The 20602-nt window shown below is 39.3% G+C and overlaps 1 protein-coding gene across 3 annotated transcripts in view; it reads right to left on the bottom strand.

Annotated features, from left to right (window-relative positions):
- The window catches only part of METTL9 (methyltransferase 9, His-X-His N1(pi)-histidine), a 48544-nt gene that overhangs the window by 15389 nt on the left and 12553 nt on the right, over positions 1–20602 (bottom strand). For all 3 annotated transcript variants that reach the window (XM_020904403.2, XM_020904401.2, XM_020904400.2), the window contains exons 2-4: positions 18717–18907; positions 14227–14436; positions 6864–7048 (exon numbers count right to left, since the gene is read on the bottom strand). In XM_020904403.2, coding sequence (XP_020760062.2) covers positions 6864–7048; positions 14227–14436; positions 18717–18907 — 586 coding nt within the window. The remainder of the gene's footprint in view (positions 1–6863; positions 7049–14226; positions 14437–18716; positions 18908–20602) is intronic.

Below are 20602 nucleotides of genomic sequence, written 5' to 3'. Positions count from 1 at the left end.
ATATATTCCTTGAGGTCATATATGAGTGCCTGACATATATAATATTCATTCTTTTATTCATCCAACAGGCCAATAATACTGACCGAGCGCTATACTGTTACACAACCAAAGGCTTCTTCTGCATGCTACCCTTGGGTCTCACCAAACTGGGAACCCCAGCTGGGAACCACGCCTTGTTCACATCTTATTGCTGTTGCATATGCTGTTTCCTCTGCTTGGTAAAACACTCCATAGGTGCAAACACAGGTCAAATATCTTCCCTAACTCCTCCAGCAGTTAATGGAACTTTCCTTCTCTAAACTCATGGTACTTCATGTTTCTTTTCAGATTATCCTGCCACTGTCTGTTTACATCTTCTGAACTATTCTCTAAGTATCTTAAAACTAGAAGCACATGTCTCATTTCTTTTTACTTCCACTGCTTAGCACTGCCTGGTACATAAGTCTTTTAAATACCCTTACATGAATGCAACTGAACAATGTTTCTACAGAACAATATTTTTTCAGCCCTTCAACTGAGATATGAAGCACAGTTCACTCCTTAGGCACTGACCCTCATGCCTTGTCATAAGGACCATTCACTGAATCCCTAACATTAATTTTCCTGCTATCTGAGCATCCAGAACTTCCACTGGAAAGGATTAAGCTATAGCTTTCTGTTTAAATCTACACCTCCCAAGACAATCAGAAGAGAATAAATTGAAAAGGACTTGAGGACGATAAAGAACAGACATGGTTCTAGTGTCTAAATACTCTACCCTCTAGTCTAGAGCAGTGACACCACATACCAAAAGGTGTTAATGAAATTTTCAGAATAAGTCATATCTTTCTCTCTACAATACAGGTGCTAAGAGAGTTTGAAACCCTGGGCTAATAGGCATATTAGTTCAGTGTCTGTGAAGTAGAGTCACATAAACTGATTTTAAGGCACAGATTTTGAGACCAAGCTAAAATGCAAAAATATTGACAAATACTTCAAAGGGAAGGACTGTGAACAAATCTGATCTAAGAAGCCACAAATAAAAATAAAGGAACAGAACAAGACGGAATGAAACAAACCTAACATGTATCAAACACCAATTCTGAGACAGACATGGTTGGGCACTATCCTATACACTATATTATTTCATCTTCACAACAAACCTCAAGGTAAATATCGGTCCCATTTTTACAGATAAAACACTAAACTTCATGACAGGCACAGGCAATAAGGGCTGACCCATGTTTCAAAACCGGTTAGCCCTCAAAAGCCCATACTCTTTCCACAAAGCAGTCCTGCCAGAGTCTTGCTTATTTCTATTAAGACTGATGGGAGCTTTAAGACTGAACACGTCTAGTTTAACCCAAACAATCACCCTGGAAGAAAGTGAGAAAGTTGCCAAGGGCTACCCCTCAAAATATACAGGTTTCTTTAGCTGGTTTTAGAGAATTCTACCAAATCTTCAAAAACAATAATCACAATGCTATTTAAACTGTTCCAGAGCATTAGAAGGAATTCAGAAATTATTTTCAAAAATCAGCAGAACATGAGAAAGATAACATCTTCCAAATGAAAGATTAGATCAGACCATCATTTAACAACAATATTAATGTTAATAGTTTTATTTAGAGTTTTTATAAATACAATCTAGTGATACATAGAAGACTATCCTGCATAAGAGCAGAGATGTATGAGTGGATATGTATGAGAAAAGTACCATTGATTTAATAAGACAATAGAGAAAAAACCCTGTCACCATAGAGGCTAAAAACAAAGGTGACAAAATTCAACATTGGCCCCTGACTTTTTTACTCTTAATAAAACAGGATTTTTGAAAAATATTGTATCTAGCCAAACAGCCATCTCAGGCCAAAAGACAGAATCATATTTTTCATTAAAGTAAAAACCGAAGGTTTCCACCATTTTTTAAAACATTTTCTGGAAGTAACTACAAATTCACTTGGACCAAAAAAAAAAGGCTAAAAATAAGAAGTAGCAAAACCATCTGCAGATGTTATAACTGTGTTTTTTAAAAACCTCAAGAGAATCAATGGAGGAAACTACTGGAAACACTAAAATAATCCAATAAATAATTACAAAACTGGTATAAACACAAACACAAAAAAAACTACTTTCCTTGTATACATAATATCCGGAGGGCCATTTGAGACAACATGGATAAAACCACAGGACATTATGCTACGTGAAATAAACCAGATACAGAAAAAGAAATACTACATGATCTCTCTCACACTTGAAATTGAAACAAGTCAAACTTGCAGAACCAGAGAACAGAATGGTGGTTGCCAGGAGCTGGTGGGTGGGGGAACTCAGATGTTAGTCAAAGGATACAAGCTTTCAGGTGTAAGAGAAACAAATTCTGAGGACCTAGTGTACAACCTGGTGGCTATAGTTAATAATGCTAAGCTGTATACTTCAAATTTGCTAAAAGAATAGATCTTAAGCATTCTGCAGACACACACACAAAAGGTAACTAGGTAATGAATGTGCTAATTGACTGCAGTCATCATTTTACAATGTATATGTATACTAAATCATCATGTTGAACACCTTAAATACAAAAAAAACTTGTCAGTTATATAAAGCCAGGAAATTTTTATAGTTTAAACAATGAAGAAAAATCCTATTTATAATATCACACATACCATTAGAATAAATCTAACAAAGCTTGGGCAGGATCTTTATGAAGAAAATTTTGTTATGAGAGAACATAACTGAGCAAATTAAAAGATATACTATTATCAGCTAGAAGACTCGATACTCCCTAAATTAACCTATAAATTTAATATAAGGGAACTAGGCAAGCTAGTGCTAAAGTTGATCTGCTAAATAAATAAGCCAAGAAAAATCTAAAAGGAACTGATGAGGAAAGACTAGTGCTATGATATTAACATGCATGATATAGGTACAGTAACTAAAATAGTTTGGTATTGGCAATAAATTTTCAGAGAATAGAGACAAACATAGAACTTCATGATGGAAGGGCTTCCCAGGTGGCACTGTGGCAAAGCACCCACCTGCCCATAGAGCAGACATAAGAGGCCTGCCAATGCAGCAGATGTAAGAGGTGTGGGTTTGATCCCTGGGTCAGGAAGATCCCCTGGAGGAGGGCACAGGCACCCCACTCCAGTGTTCCTGCCTGGAGAATCCCATGGACAGAGGGGCCTGGTGGGTACAGTCCATAGGTCTCAAAGAGCCAGACACAACTGAAGTGACTTAACACACACAATACATGATAAAGGTGGCATTTCAAAGCATTAGAGAAAGATGAATTATTCAGTAAATGGTGTTAGGATCACAAAGTGGCTATTTGGAAAACTAACTCTTTAACAAAGAGTTCCACTCCTAGAAATGTATCATCCAAACCATCTTAAACATTACTTCCTTCAGCCTTTTCGCTACATCACCCTCTCAGTGAGGCCCTTCCCTGAGCATCCTCTTTAAAATTACAACACCTAAACCCAACTCCCAAGTCCAAGAAGTCCCTTTCTTACCTTTACTGTTTTTCTTCATAACACTTATCACCAACAACATGCCGTTTGTTTACCATCTCTCTTCCTCACTAGAATTAAGCTCCATGAAGACAAAAATACTTGTATGTTTTTTGCTCACTCATCTCCAGCATCACTCAGTAAATGCTTTTTAAATTATATTCTGCAGCACAGAAGTATCCCTTCCACCTTCACTGCAAGTTCAGTGCCTATGAGCATGCTCAATCACACAATCCTGTCCAACTCTTTGAGACCCTATGGACTATAGTCTGCCAAGCTTCTCTGTCTGTGGAATTTTCCAAGAAAGAATACTGGAGTAGGTTGCCATTTCCTACTCCAAAGGTTCTTCCTGGCCCAGGAAGAAATCTAGGAGATTTCTAGAAAAGGTTTCCCTCACTTTAAAAAAAAAAAAAATGTATGGGAGAAAATGCTTCTTTCTTTCCAAGGCTGTGTCATGCCTACACATGATGCCTGGTGCTGCATCAGCCGTTCTGTAACTGCAGGGGTGTCAACACACGGAAGATGAAGACATGAAAGCAAGTTCTGATCTTCAATGGGTGCTTTCATCACTGAATTAACCAACCTTGGAATCACTCTTCTAAAATAAACTCTTATTTTTTAGTTGTTCCTTCTGTTTCTTATAACATCCCGATACCTACTTACACATGTGTTTAAGACTTGCCTAAGAATATTCATTTCGCTTGTCTTTACAAAGCAAACTTCCAGGATCTATAATTACTTCAACAGAGGCCTCATCAAGTAAAGTTACCGATGCCCAGTGGTGTACTGGTAAATGTTTACCAACGAGCTAGAAGAAGGGAGAGTCTATCTGTAGAGTTTGCCCGTGTCCATGGTTTAAGTACTCCCATCAAGGTCAACTTCAATAACGGCCAAGTTTAACAACCAGCTCACTAAATTCCTGCCAATACAACAGTCAGCTCTCCTGAGTCCGTAAAACCAGCTCCAGCACACCAATGCTTACATGCAGACAAGGATATAGATACTTATGAATAATATCCTAGAAATACTTAAGTGAAAAAGGGCAACAAAACTATTTATAATGGGCTTCGATTACAGAATCAGTTTTTTTCATGTCCAAGCATAGTTGCACAGGCTATCTTTAGAAAAATAGTCAAGAAACCTGAACAAGATTGTGGAACTGGAGTGGATGAGAAAATTCATTATATACTCTCTAGGAAGCTGCTTAACACTTTTTTTTTCTTAACCATGAATTACCTTTTTATAAAAATCACAATTTTTAAAAATTAAACATCACTAAATTTTCATTTTTGCAATGTAAGTCTCCTTTTCTTGATTACAAACTTTCCCCCTTTTTGATGCTTGAAATAATTCTAGTGAGATTTAACCCCTAACCAGAACTGGGTCAGTACACCAAACAAACTGAAATTAGAAAGATACATTTTGCACTTTTCCCCCTAAATTCATCTAAGCAATAAAACTGCTGTTGTTCAACTTTAAGACCAATCAAAAAAACTATATCAGTAATTACTTCATCTACAATTGCTTTTGTTAAAATAAACTGAGTCAAGAATGCAAAGCACACTCAGACATCCTTGAACCAGCCCTGTATTCACGAACTCACATAGCAAGATCACTCTGTACCTCCTGAGTCTTCACACGAGGTCACATGGAAATCATCAGGATCTAACGCAGAGAAAGGAAGCAATAACAGTACCACAAGCAGCCTACAAAACTTAGAGGTCACCACAGGTCACCCACAGCAACAAGGCTCTGCACCTCAGGCGTGCTCTATGCCACACACCAGACCCCTTCAATCAACAGGCAACTCGGCGCATCCACAAGCAAGGGGTCTGTTTTCAGTCCTTTGCTAGAGTCTGCCCTCTTGTCCAGTTTAACTTCCTCTCAATTTTTAGTGTCAGAAACACAAGGAAATAGATTTCATGTTTAGACTGATGTTTCTCCCCCTGCTCGTGTCCACCTCCTGCTATGCCAGGAAATAGCATTCAAGTTCCATGGTGTGGTTGCCCAACAGGACACGGGAAACCCGGGCCTGCCAGCTGATGACTGGTGATGGCAATGCAGTGAGGTGGAGCCGTGGTCGAATTACAGAGGGAACAGCACTGAAGCAAGGTCAGGCCACTGAACTATCAAGGATGACATTTACCAGGTTTTTCCCTGCACAACAAACACATGCGTGGTATGGCACTCACACGTTCAAGCAGTTTTTCTTTACCATGACAAAATGGCTCAACAAAGGAATGTAAAAATGGAGATGCTAGATTGGAGGGGCGGGGGGGGACATCTATTCTATGTAGTCTCCTTCCTACCCTCCTATGTCTAAAGAATTCTCCATTTTCCCCACCATCAACAACAAATCTACAACACTTGGTAAACGTTAAAGACAAGCATTGAATCAGAAGGGACTAAGACCTGAGGGGGGTAAAATAAGAACAAGAAGAAACAAAGGAGCAGGTGAGTGGCAACACAAACCCATGGTCATAAGCAAACTAGAGCATTATTCCTTAGGATGAAGATTTTTACACATATTTGATAACTCTGATGCTAGCAAAATATTACTGGACTTCTCAAGAATGTCAGCAAGTTCTTAAAGAGGTTTTTGAATCCAAAGTTGAACAAGGCAGTAAAAGAGAAAAAGATTTTCAAATATTAACGTGTGTTACATAATAAATAAATTTTACATTATTGTACAATAACTTACAAAAATGCAAACGAGGCTTAAAGTCAAAACTTTCAACATGATCTAAAATGCAAATCACATAAGCTAAAGCCAAGTGTGAATTAATGTGACTATGGCCAAAAGTCATAGTAAATATGAAGCAGCATAAAATCCAACCATTTCTTCTGAGATAGTCTTCATTCAGTATTGTTAAAGAGTAAGACCATGCAACTGAAAAACCAAACGTCAAAGAAATGATACGTGTTGGGACACAAATGGTCTTCAAAAGGGAAAATGGGTAACAATAGTATTTATCATTTTAGGGACAAGAGATGTAAAATACAAGATAGCTATGACATTTAACAAGTATATTCAGGTAGATTAAAAGGCATCATTTACGGCTTGACTCAGCTCAAAAAGCTAATAAATTAGTAGTGAAGGCTCCATTTAAAAGCATTTTAGGCTTTTAATCTTGAGTGGGCAAATCCAGCTCAGTATTAATTATTACCACTGCAAAGAGAGTGCAAAGAGAGCACTATAAAATCCACATTAAGACAAACATTAACTGAGGTGATACTTTACATGGGTTAACTGTACTTTGTTAAATTTCAGGGTATTCTAAGAAATACCAGATTGCATCTAATTGTGCACAGCACAGAATCACAAACACCAATGCTGGATAATAGGCCTTCTAAGTGGGTGTCCACACTTACCGTTCTCCACATAGGGATGAAAAGGTAAGACCAGAGCAAGGATGACCCTGCCTCTGGTTGGCTCCAAGACACTTCTGATATCTTTTAACAAAGTCAGAGGCTGATCACAGCGGTCCAGCAAATTTAAGCAGCTGATGACATCATACTGGAATCCTGTCTTCTGCCATTCATTTATACCAAGCACTCTGGAAAAATCAGAAAAACACAAAAACCCTTAAAGACATCTTTAAAAATATGTAGATGCCAGTAGAGACTTTAATTTTGTCTTCCAAATCAAAGTAAGTTCAAAATCATTTATAATTTATAGTTGCAGTAATAAAATGGCCATGCAAAGGTAAAGAACCATATTTCTTTAAATTCGGCATTTTACCTATTTCCAAAACATACAAAATTTCCTTTGTAAGAATTAGTATGTTGAGTAAGTACCAAGATATAGGTGATAGAAATGGTTATGAGACTATGGCATCAAATTCTTGAACATCAATTAATGAATGAAGAATTCTACTTTTACATTCACTGGGATGTAAGTGTAGAATACATCATATATTCGTGTTTCCTATTCCTAGGCTGCCTCCTATTTTAAGAATGGCTAGGGTGATATAAGATAATTTCCATTTACAACCTTTGATCTTTTGCGCACATCTATGTTCTAGGAGAGAGATACTATTTCATACTCTAGAAGCTTCATATCTAAATAACTATAGAAAAATAAAGCACGGGACATCCTACTAAAACATAAAACAGTATGTGAAGACCATGGTTAACACACCTCTCTCAGCACTTCATATCTCATGCACACAGTCACTCTCTCCCCTCTCCTTCCCTCTCTCCCCTCCCTGCCTTCTGTGCCCTAAGAACACTTTCTAGTCCTTTACAGTGTTTTACTCACAGAGCGTAGGAGTCCTGATAGCAAGTCTTTGTCACAGTGTTAAGGCAAGTCTATTAATTACTCACTCCTGCTCGGTTACATCAATCAAAATGTGGTAGGTGAGGCATGTTATGACAGAGACAGGAGCAAAAAGAAACAAGAGAAAGGACCTTTTAAACAAGTCTTGGATCACACTGAGCAGATATCTTATATATCAGAACATTTTTGCATAGCAGAATAAAAAGAAATACAAACTACTCAGATGCATCTTCTTCTCAATCTATATTTTTAAAAAAACTAAAGCCTCCTCCAAAACAACACTGACGAACTTCAAGGAGCTAGTCAGATTTCTGTCACTTGAAATAAGTGGGGCATTACAGCTCCAAAATCACTTTTAAAGGCTTGTCTGTATATTAATACCTTAGCCGAACAGCCAGTTTAAATTCATAAACTTGCAGAAGACAAACTATATATCTGATTCAAAAAAACAAATAAACTTAGACCTGATTACAACAAAGCAGAAGCCAAACATCACTGGCATGTTTTAATCTAGAATAAATCTCACCAAATCCATCTCAGAATCGCTTGAAGAGAGGTAGTTTCCATGTTGGTTATTTTGAAAGATAGAAACACATGCTTATAACAGAAAATTAAAATCTTGATAGCCTTAAAACCAGGACAGTTAAAACTATACTTATAGAGTCCCACTTCATCTTTACTTCTATTTTGTGATTTCTACTTGTAAACTCAGTTCCACTGATAAAGACAAATTTACCAGCCCCACTCAAATTGCATGTTAGCCCAGGAATCCTAACAATATGTTTGAATTTTCCTCTCTTATAAGAGGAAATTTCCTCTTATAAGAAAAATGAAAGAAGTGACTTGTCCAAGCTCTTGTAAATCACGAACAGAGTAGAAATTACAGCTTGGGAGCTCTCCTAGTAGGTTATTCAAGACAATGAACCTGCTCTCTCCATACAGGTCAGAAAGAACCTAACAATCAGTCTTTGTATAAATGCTTCCAGGGTTGTGGGCTGAGAGTGAATGGCTATCCAGTTTCCAGTATCCTTCCGTTTAAAAAAAGAAGAGTCTGAACATAAAGAATAGAATTAACTACAATCTTTTCCTTTCTTTTTAAGAACGATCCTTAACCTACAGATAACGCATTAAAGTCAAGTATCTTTAAAATTTACATTAAAGATCTTTGTTCTCTGGTGTCAAAAATGTACACACAACTCCTTTTGAACTACCCATGTATGACCTACTCATGCAGATGTAATTCCAAGCCCATCCCACTGCCCGTCTGCATCTTGCCATACACTGGTATCCTCCACCATCTATAAAACACCATTCAGATCACATAAACTAATGTGCATATTAACTTTTGGTAAAAGCAGTCTGAGGAACTAACCATGCTGCCAAAATTATTTTCCTGCCAAAGAACAGTTTTTATTTGCTGTCATTTGAATTGTGGAATTCTTTGTTAGTGTACATAATCAAAACGTTATTAGGTTGGTTCAAAAGTAATTGCAGGTTTTCACTGTTGAACTCTGCCATTTGATATTTTAATTCATTCTTAAATAAATGTAGTTATGTTATATATCATTTTAATGTGCACTTCTCACTTTTTTTTTTGCTAATGACTTATTACTTGCTGTTTATATTTATTTTAGATTGTAGAAATGGTGTTAGATAGAAAGCAAATTTGAGTGATTTTTTTATTCGTCATGAAGCTGCAGAGACAATTTGCAACATCAACAACGCATTTGGCCCAGCAACTGCTAATGAACATACAGTGCAGTGCTGGTTCAAGAAGTTTTGCAAAGGAGACGAGAGCCGTGAAGATGAGGAGTGCAGTGGTCGCCAATGGAAACTGACAATGACTGGTTGAGAGGATCATTGAAGCTGATCCTCTTACAACTACACAAGAAGTTGCCGAAGAACTCGATGTCGACTATTCTAGTCATTCACCACTTGAAGCAAATTGGAAAAGTGAAAAAGTTCAATGAGTGGATGCCTCATGAGCTGACATAATTAAAAAAATCGTTTTGAAGTGTCTTCTCTTATTGTACACAAGAACAATGAACCATTTCTCGATCAGATTGTGACGTTCGACGAAAAGTGGATTTTATATGACAACCAGCTATGACCAGATCAGTGGCTGGACCAAGAAGCAGCTCCAAAGCACTTCCCAAAGCCAAACTTGCACCAAAAAACAGGTCATGGTCACTGGTGGTCCACTGCCAGTCTGATCCACTATAGTTTTCTGAATCCCAGCAAAATCACTACATCTGAGAAGTATGCTCAGCAAATCAATGAGATGCACTGAAAACTGCAATGCCTGCAGCCAACATTGGTCAATAGAACGGGCCCAATTCTTCTCCACACCAATGCCCAACTGTATGTCACACAACCAACACGTGAAAAGTTGAAAGAATTGGGCTACAAAGTTTTGCCTCATCCACCATATTCACCTGACTTCTTGCCAACCAACAACCACTTCTTTCAGCATCTCAACAACTTTTTGCAGGGAAAACACTTCCACAACCAGCAGGAGGTAGAAAATGCTTTTCAAGGGTTCATCAAATCCTGAAGCACAGACATTTATGCTACAGGGATAAACTTATTTTTTCAATGGCAAAAATGTGTTGATTGCAATGGTTCTTTTTTGATTAATAAAGAGGTGTTTGAGCTCAGTTATAATGATTTAAAACCCACGGTCCAAAACCGCAATTACTTATATACCAACCTGATAACTGTATAGGACTTCCCTGGCGATGCAGTGTATAAGAACCCGCCTGTCAGTGCAGGGACACAGGTTCTATCCCTGGTCCCGGAGGAGTCCACATACCGTAGGCCAACTAAGACCGTGCACAACTACTGGAGCCCATGGGGTGTGCTCTAGGGCCCACAAACCGCCACTACGGAGTCTGTGCACCCTCACTACTGAAGCCCGCTCACCTAGAGCCTGTGCGCCACAAAAAAGGAGCCACCACAAGGAGAAGCCCATGCACCGCAAGAAGAGGAGCCTCTGCTCGCCGCAACCAGAGAAAGTCCACGCAAAGCAACAAAGACCCAGCGAAGACAAAAATAAATTTTTTAAAAAACTTAAAATTAAAAAAAAGTAATTGTATAATCCATTCCTAAATATCTATGACTCTTACAAAACAGCATTTCTAACCCAAGAAGAAAGGTGTCTGTTCAGGGGGTTATTATTTTCAAGAAAGTGAGTTAAGTAATAGTTTGCCTTCAAGGAGGATTTAAAGTACACCTTCCTCAGAGAAGTAACAAAGCAATCAGTATTGTGATATATCCTAAATAAAAAACCAAAACACCAACAATGTAAAGAAAAGTTTTATTTTTGTTTTAAAAATCAAAACCACATCCTTAAATTTTATGATCAGGCTTTCTGGCATAAACAATAGTCAATGCAGAGGGAAATCTGGCCATTTTGTTTTATTGATTTATTTCAAAATGAAATCTAGAACCTTTGTTAAAAAGCCAGGTTTTCGTGGGCCCATATAATGAAGAGAAACAAAAAATAGCTACCTCCCAAAAAGAAAGACAGAAAGAAAAAAAACAAAAACATGGAAGTAAGCTAAAAGTCTGCCCGGCCATCACGGATTAGACAAACTCTACCACTTGTCCATTAAAACCTCAAACTGCATCAAAAGTTGCCACTTTTGTGAATATGCTTTTATTTCATAGTAACAACATCATGGAGGGAGTGTCAACCAGTATGAATTCCCTATCTAGGTCAAACTGCAAAAAGATTTTGGATGTGTGTTAGGGGGGCAAGGTCAGCTTTTGTCGTTGTTTCATTTTGGTTTTGGCTGCTCCATGCAGCTTGTGGGATCTTAGATCCCTGACCAGGGGTTGAACCTGGATCACAGCCGTGAAAAAAAGTGTTGAGTCCTAACCACTGGACCACCAGGGACTTCTCCCAAATTAAGTATTTTTTACATGGTGTACAAGTTCATCAGGTAACATAACATGCAAACTCTACATGTACTGAATCACTAATGTGAACATCTGAAGTCTCACTTAAAATTCCATTTGGCCACTCAGTCTCTAGAAAGGTTTAAATGGCAGGCAAGCAAGCAAAGACATGGCTCAGGGTAGGTGGGAGAAAAATCACTGGAAGACACATTTCTAACATCTTCCTCCCCATATTCACTTCAAAACATGGAAGAGAGTCAAATTAGAAACTGGGCATGATTTAAGTCACTGTTATAACAAAGGTCAAAGCCTTGACAGGGTGAATTAATTTCTAATTGAAGGAATATATTTCCAGTACCACCACACAGACCCACAGGATCTAATCTGAGACAGACTACTGGATCTTACAAATCAACCTCACACAGATAAGCCTGCTATAACATCCCTCAGAGCCACTTAAACACTGACAGTGACAAGGACTGGAATGCTCACGCTCTTGGGAAGGTCAGTCTCCCTTACCTTTAACTCAGCTTCTTGGGCTTTGCTGGGCTTGGTTACACCTGAGACTACACCCTCTTCCTCCCTCCACTTGGTAAGGAACCCGCCTGCTGGTGCAGGAGGCATGATTTAATCCCTGGGCCGAGAAGATTCCCTGAAGGAGGAAATGGCAAACGATGCCCGTATTCTTGCCAGGAGCATTCCCATGGACAGAGGAGCCTGACATCCACACGGCTGCAAAGAGCTGGACACCACTGAAGCGACTTAGCATGCAAAACCCCACTTACAGTAATCCTTCCCCCTCCTTCCTACTTGGTATTCTCTTCCTCAGGCTAAAAAAAATCTATGTTTTCCAAAGATGAAAACTAATCCTGCTCCAAGAGCTATGCTAACATGTTCTGTCTCTAGGGTTAGTCTGTTCCTAAATTAATCTCTTACTTACAAACTTAGATGGGTAGGAAAGGGAGGGAGTATGTAATTGTTCTAAGTCTAACGCCGGCTTCCAAAATATCAAAGGAGGCAGGTTATATACCTCTACCTCTCACATTCTATACTCAGCACCTTCTTCCACTCAACAGAATCCATACACTTCACATCCATTTGGAAGAATATTATTAAAAAAAAAAAAAGAAAGATCAGAAAATATCAAGTATGGCAAAGATGTAGAGAAACTAGAACGCTTGTACACTGCAAGTGGGATGTAAAATGGTGCAGTTGCTGGGGAAAGGTATGGCAATTCATCAGAATATTAAACACCAACTTACCGTATGATCAAGCAACTCCACTTCTGGGTATGTACCCCAAAGAAGGGAAAGCAGTGACTCAAACAGCTATCTGTACACCCATGTTCATAGCAGCATTATTCACTATAGCTAAAAGGTAGAAGCAACCCAAGTGTCTACTGACAAATGAATGGATAAACAAAATCTGGTATACATAAAATGGAATATTACTCGGGCTTAAAAAGAAAGGAGATTTTGACACATGCTACCACATGGATGAACTTTAAGACATTATGCTCAGTGAAATAAGCCAGTCACAAAAGGACAAATATTGTACAATTCTTCAAGGTTTCTAGAGTAGTCAAATTCATAGAGACAGAAAGTAGAACGGTGTCTTCCAGACAAGACTAGGGAATCAGTTTAATGAGTATAAAGTTTTAGTTGGGAAAGATAAAAAGGTTCTAGAGATGAATGGTGATAGTGGTTATACTGCAATGTAAATATACATAATACTACTATACACTTGAAAATTGTTAAAGTGGTAATTTTTTGTTACATTTTTTTAATCACAAATTTTTTAAAAAGTTTTTTTAATTAAAAAAATAAATAAAAACAAGATTTGAGAACGTCAGGTTCAAATTAGGGAACAAGTCCCTACATTTGATCTCTCTTTTCCAAACTGTCTCTCACTCGCCTTTTTCCTCTCTGTGTGTATGTGTTAGTCACTTAGTCGTGTCCAACTCTTTGCAACCCCATGGACTGTAGCCCGCCAGGCCCTGCTGTCCATGGAATTCTCCAGGCAAGAATACTAGAGGGAGTAGCTATTCCCTTCTCCAGGGGATCTTCCCGACCCAGGCACTGAACCTGGTTCTCCTGCATTGCAGGCAGATTGTTTACCATCTGAGCCACCAGAGAAGGGCTCTTCTTCCCTACAGTGCCAGAATCTCAAATTCAGAAAAACACTGCCAAGGAAAGAGGATTTCTCTCTCAATTTCCACTTAATTGTAAGCTGACCCTTGAACAATGTGGTTTTGAACTGCCTGGATCCACTTACAGATGACCCATATTTTTCAAAGGTAAGTACTACAATATTACATGGTCTGGTGCTGGCTGAATCCATGGACGTGCAGTAACTGCAGACACACAGGGCTGACTATAATAATATGTGAATGAACCCCTGCGCTATTCAAGAGTCAGCTGTAACATGGAAAGATTTTTTAAAAATTCCTCATCATGGAAAACTGTTTCTGATTTGTATCATTTAAATAAAATAATATTAAGAAGAAACACATCTAAAACCAAGAAATATACTCTAAACCATGTCTAAAAACTATACCTGTATTTCTTCTTCTGCAGCTGCCATATCATAGTTTCAGACAGCTCAGTGGCATAAATTTCTTCAAAATGAGGGCTCATGATTTTTGTGACTTCTCCATCTCCAGCACCTAAATCAAGAAGTCTATGGGTTTTCCAGTCTGGATTAATTTTAAGCAGTCTCTGAAACTGATCTGGTGAAAACACAAACATTGAGCCTCTTCCTAGCAACCTAGAAAAGAGAAAAAGGACAAAAATGGATGACTCTGTATGAAATAAGCACTCCCAGCCAACACCCACACAAAACAGTGACATGGCCCCAACAGCCTCCTGAACTTACAAAATGCTTATTTTATAAGATTTATGATTAAAATAGACAGCGTCTATATGATTCATGGTTAAAAAGCAAAGTTAACAAAGTGAGAAAACACCTCCAAATATCATCATCTGTCTCTGAGGCTGCAAACAGTACACCCAAAAGAGTGGGGACAGGAAGAGGAATAAAAGGGGTGAAGGCAAGAAGAAAAATATAAGAAAATAAAAGATGACTGTGAAAAATTGAAGTCAAAATAGGAAGCAGTAATAGAAAACATGTATATCGGTTTAAAAAAATGTCAGGCCAACAGAATCAGGCCACAACATTAGCCAATAACTCTGAGCAGAAAAAGCAAATTGGCGGCGGGGTTCAGGGGGGAAGCCACTTACAATATGAAACTGAACAATGAGTATAAAAAATAGGTCTAGATAGTAGATTTTAAAAAGACACTAGAGAAAAAGAAGAAGAGTGGTCCTTGTGACATCAGTTAATTTACATTTAAAAGTAGATTCATACTTGGGTCAGTTTGTATGTTATACAGTTGGCTAGGTCCTGTTATTTCTAAAACTCCTAAAAATTCTCTAAAACTTAGTAATGTCTTTGAAAATAGAGGAGTTAAAATAGAGATCAAAGAGTGCTCTAAGAAAAGCAGCTACAGATCACACCAAGTCTCAAGGAAGCATCATCTCGGGAAGTAAAATGTGTCCCCACTTAGAACTTGTTTTCTAGCTCTGAAATCCTAGTCTGTCTAGGACAGGGATTCCAAACTTCCTGTAAGCAGCAGCAGCACTTCTTTACGTGAAGCAGATGTTACTCAGACAACATAAAACCTAACAGGAGAGCGGAGAGCGCCAGCACTGCTGCCAGCCCGCTTCCACCCTTTCTCTGCGACCTGAAGCAGCTCCTAAGGCGCTTCCTCTTCAGACCCAGGAAAAGTCTGAAAACCACTGGTCTAGGAAATGGTAGGGTAATCAGTACTGTTCTGCTGCTTTCTGGAAACAATCATAAGGTACAATAAGCTTGTTATGCAGTGACTGGAAGGATGTGTGCAACTGGGTGTTCCTGGTAAGACTGGTTTCAGAAAAAAATTAAAATTATGGAGCGAGTTCCTCCTCTTCTTTCCCTTAGGAGGGGTCAACCAAATCTAACAATGTGTTTGCAGTAAATCTTCTGCCCCACAGAAATGCTAAAAAAAATGGGAGAGGGAAACCCTCAGAGATTTTCACCAATACAACCACCTCCCATAGAAAACTTCATCTCCTAAACTTTGTCTTTAACTCTCAATTGCTCCTATTTTCGAATGGGAAAACAGGATGAAAAAGAAATCTGAGAAAAGGAACTGAACTTTCTGAAATAGCTACGTAAAACTTCACAGAGGAACCACAATCAGAATAAGAAGAGGTAAAGAGAAGTTACAAGCTTGGGGGAGCTTAGGGGATGCATGTTTCAAATGTTGGTGCCCACCTGCCATAGAACCAAAAGTAAACTGCCAGACAGTTACATGGCTTAAGCTTTCCCAATTATAAAATAACACGCTTCCCTAGCCATATCTTTTGGAATCTAAGAACCCATGATAAGATAATCATAAAATTCTAGAGCTAGAGGTCACCTGAGGTCAAAGCTCATGTCAAAAGGGCACCAGAGAAAGAAGCATTGTCCTATATCCAAAGACCATGAGCAACAGAGGCTACACCAAAAGATTTAAACAAAACCTCACAACCACAAAAAATCTAACTTCATTGAGCCCAAATGACCTCTGCCCTCTAGGGAGCACTGGGGTAAGTGGGGAGGGTTTGGGTGGCCACAAAGATTGGAGGGTGCTACGGTCACTCAGTGGACAAGGAATGCCAAGACAATGACTTTGCTCAATACAAGTTTCTGGCAAACACATACCATGGAAAGGCACAGCTCTCTAATTTGTCCTTAAGTCCCAAAGTTGGTGATGTCCATGTATGCGTATGCGTGTGTGTGTGTGTGTGTGTGAGTGAGTGAGTGAGTGAGTGAGAGAGAGAGAGAGAGAGAGAGAGAGAGAGAGAGAGAGAGAGAGAGAGAGAGAGAGAGAGAGAGAGATAACCATTCTAGATTCTCTGGCCTAAATTCTCCTTAAGTTCCAAAGTTAGTGATGTCCATGTATGCGTGTGTGTGTGCGTATGTGTGTGTGAGAGAACCATTCTAGATTCTCTGGCCTAAATTCTCCTTAAGTTCCAAAGTTAGTGATGTCCATGTATGTGTGTGTGTGTGTGTGTGTGTGTGTGTGTGAGTGAGAGAGAGAGAGAGAGAACCATTCTAGATTCTCTGGCCTAAATTCTCTCTAGATTTGGAATCTACAGAGGAAGCATGCCTCCCTCCCCCTCCCACCCCCATCCACATGCTCAGTTATGTCTGACTCTTGTGACCCCATGGATTGTAGCCAACCAGACTCCTTTGTCCATGGATATCCCAGGCAGGAATACTGGAGGCGCTGCCATTTTCTGCCTTAGGAGAGCTTCCTGACCCAGGCATGGAATACCATGGCCCCCGTGCCTCCTGTCTTGCAGGTGGATTCTCTACCAGTGCCATCAGGGAAGCCCACGGCAGAGGTATACCTCCTTACAAACATCTTCATAAAAGAACACAGCTATCAAGTCTCTCCTTTCTTGGTTTTCCCCTTTCCCACATAAAGGAAGTCCAATATGTATCTTACTTCTTAATTCAAGAAGGTTACCACACTAATTATTTCTGTAAGAGATAGCCACTCATGGTAATAAGCTACCACCGCCATGGAAAGTACCAAAGGGCTCAAAATTAAGCTTTCAGCTGAGAACAGGGTACAGGGCAGGAGATGTTTTTGTTCTATTGTGGGAGGGGGCATTGAGGGTGGATGGAAGGGGTGAGGATGGGGGTTATTTAAAAAAGAAAAGCAGAAGAACTGTAGATGAGGGAAGCCAAAGGGAACTTAGTATTGCCCCTCTGACCAAAATGTGAAACCCCAGAGCAGAGAATTTTAACCAGGGGCCAACAGGGGAGAGGTAGGAGGAAGGGTCAGAGTTTGAAATCTCCCCAAATTATATACAAAATGTTCAATGTAAGGACTATTTGAACAGAGAATTTCTACCTTATATCACTTTCAAAGAGGTACAGAACCCCAAAAAGGCTAAAAATCACTGCTGTGGTGACTAGCCTGGTCCTCTCACCCAACAAAAAAGGTATAGAACAGAAATTCAATGCAGTGAATTTTAGAAACAAAATGGCAGACCAAGTTGTATAAATTCAACTACCAACACAAAAATAACAACTGTTTGCTGAAGCCAATTTAAAGCAGCTTCATATAAACAATGAAGAAAGTTAAGTAAGAAATCTTGAGAAATGGCTCATGGTGCCTGAAAACATATTTAAGGACCAGATGACAGACTGGGAGCCAGACAAGACATTCAGTAGACGCTGGCTCCAAACCTGAAGAGAAGAAAAAGTGGACCCAGCCAGTAGCTGTAAGTGGTCCACCAGGCTTTACAAGCACTGAGCCCTGCTACTTCTCTCTTTGGAGTTCTGGATTCTTGGGCTTTGGGGTTTGAAAAGTTGGATGAGAATGGATAAAAATATTCCTACAGTGTTTTCCATAGATTTAGGTGAGCAAACCACTCGAGGGACAGAGAATTTCACAAGTTTACAAAATCCTGGTGAGTCTAGACATTACATGAGAACTGAGGGAGAATCTGTCACTTGAACAAGCCACCATTTACTGCTGGGCTGAAGTAAATTAGATCCTTCCCCAGAACACCTGCTTCTGGGAAGTGTGCTTATGGCAAAGATCTTAACTCTTTGACCTATAGCTTGGTTCCAAGTATCCTGTTCCTCTCTAATAGATCAGCAGCAGGATAGGCATTACCTGGGAATGGGTTAAAAATTGGGACCACAGAAAAGTGTGGTCCCACCCCAGACCTACTGACTCAGACTCTGTACTTTAACCAGATGCCCAGATGATTTCTGTGCACATCAAAGTCAGGAAGCACTGTAACTCCCATCACAGAAACACAGAACAATGAGGCTGTTTATCAAGCTATAGGGAACTTTAAAAGCAACCTGCCGAGGCTGAGACACAGGGCCAAGGATTCTGACTGCAAGTGTTGTGGCTGTGGAGATGGTCAACATCTCAACGAGGTAACTTTTCTTTTTCCTAGACCTAAGGATAAAGAAAAAATTATCCAAGATTCACTTACCCATTGATAGATGTTCTAGACATAAACAGGCTAAAAACAGATGACACGAAAGAGTGATATAATTGGATAAATAGCCAGCCCGATTTCTCAATGCTGTTGTTTAAGAAGATCTGTGTTCCTTGATCAAGGTAACTCTGAACAAAGACAGCCTGGAGTGACTCGCATAATTTCTCTCTGTTGCACACATACCACTAAAAAGAAAGAAGAATAAGAAAAATGAAAACACAGAACTGAAGCATCATCTAAAAAATCCAAAAACAAAAAACAGAAGACTAAATTGAATCTAAGGTTTCCAAATAGCATAAATCTCATGGCACTTTGAGAATAATCAACTCTTATATGACCCGTATAAGGTATAAAATACTTCCTCCTACCTAGTTTCTGGTTTAACTCTCATTACTTTCAGGGCAGGTAATGGAGGAAGGGTGAAGAGGCTTGCGAGTCATGCAGCTTGATAGGCGACAGAGCCAGGCAAGTGCACTGACTCCTGGCTCAAAACTTCTAGCACTACGCCCCGCTGTACCCCGAGATTAGGAAAGCTCTGGTGGCCTCTCCTTCACGGAGATGCAACGCAAGAAGGCAGTAACTACCAACATTAACTGTGTTTTTTATCTAAAAACACTCAATGCAGTGATTTAACTCGAAGCCACCAAACAAACCACTAAGTAGCAGGATTTAATATTCTAGTGACCAGGGACTTCCCTGTGGTCCAGTGGCTAAGACTCCATGTTCCCAAAGCAGGGGGGTCCTGGTTCAATCCTGGTCAGGCAACTAGATCCCACATGCTGCATCTGAGAGTTCTCATGATGCTAGGAAGATTCAAGATGCCGAGGGCTGCCAACTATGACCTGGTGCAGCCAAATAAGTAAATTAAATAATTTTTTTAAAAAATTCCAGTGACCAGATTTAGCTACCCTTTTTATTGTGGGCTATAAAGAGACCTGTAGAAATACTGGTGTGCTTTACCAGATCATTTAACACTCTTAACAGACAGGAGCCAACTGTGCTTGAGAAAGATTAAGATCTTACTTAAGGTCATATGCAAACAATAAGAAGACAAAGTAATAACATGCTAAGAAGCAGATTGCCAGGAACAGGCAATACCCAGAATATACTTTTTAGAACAAAAGTCAAGGACCTCAATTGTGGCTAAAGTGTGACCTTGTGTGATAAATGTTTCTCATTTTCACTCAGAGTTAGTACACCAAGGGGGGAAGCAGCCTGTGGGGTGCAGCAGCTTCAGAGTGAGCCCACCATCAAGTCCTGGCTCAGCCATTCCTATGTAGGAGCTCAAAGAATCACTTAAATCTCTGAGACGGTAAATTCATCACTGGTTTCTGTCTACCCTGGTAGGTTATTCTGAGGATTAAACAAGTTAATGCAGGCTTATCCTCAATACGGGGCCAGACACAAGACTCCTATAATAATAGCAATGAGATAAGGGTCCTCTAACACGGCCTGATAAATAAAAGTCAGTCCATTAAGCATATGATGAAACTGCAGAGTAGATCAGTTACTATTAATCTGTTATCAACTAAGAAACAATTTCCCCCAATGAAGAAACAAAAGTAACCTGCTTAGCCTGACCAGTATAACCATTCATCAGCAGTAGGTTTCCCGTAACTGCTTACATAACTGATGGACCAATTTTACAGTCATCCTAAGCTTGCTAAATATTGGAAGAAATCTTGGGTAACATTCCCAACAGTAACATTGTTATAACCAAACAAGTACATTATAGTTTCAAAGATTAACTAATATTTTTTACAAACTCTGTGCCCTGACTTGATAAACCAAATCTTTCAAACTGCTGATGGTTTTGTGTTAATTTACCATTCAACACTTTTACCAAAACTGCTTGAACTTGATACTCCTTTATTTTTCCC

The sequence above is a fragment of the Odocoileus virginianus genome, chromosome 33 (genome assembly GCF_023699985.2).
Source record: "Odocoileus virginianus isolate 20LAN1187 ecotype Illinois chromosome 33, Ovbor_1.2, whole genome shotgun sequence".
Classification (NCBI taxonomy): Eukaryota; Metazoa; Chordata; class Mammalia; order Artiodactyla; family Cervidae; genus Odocoileus; species Odocoileus virginianus.
The sequence above is the reverse complement of the archived record's forward strand: the minus strand, read 5'-3'. Positions and strand labels throughout refer to the sequence as shown.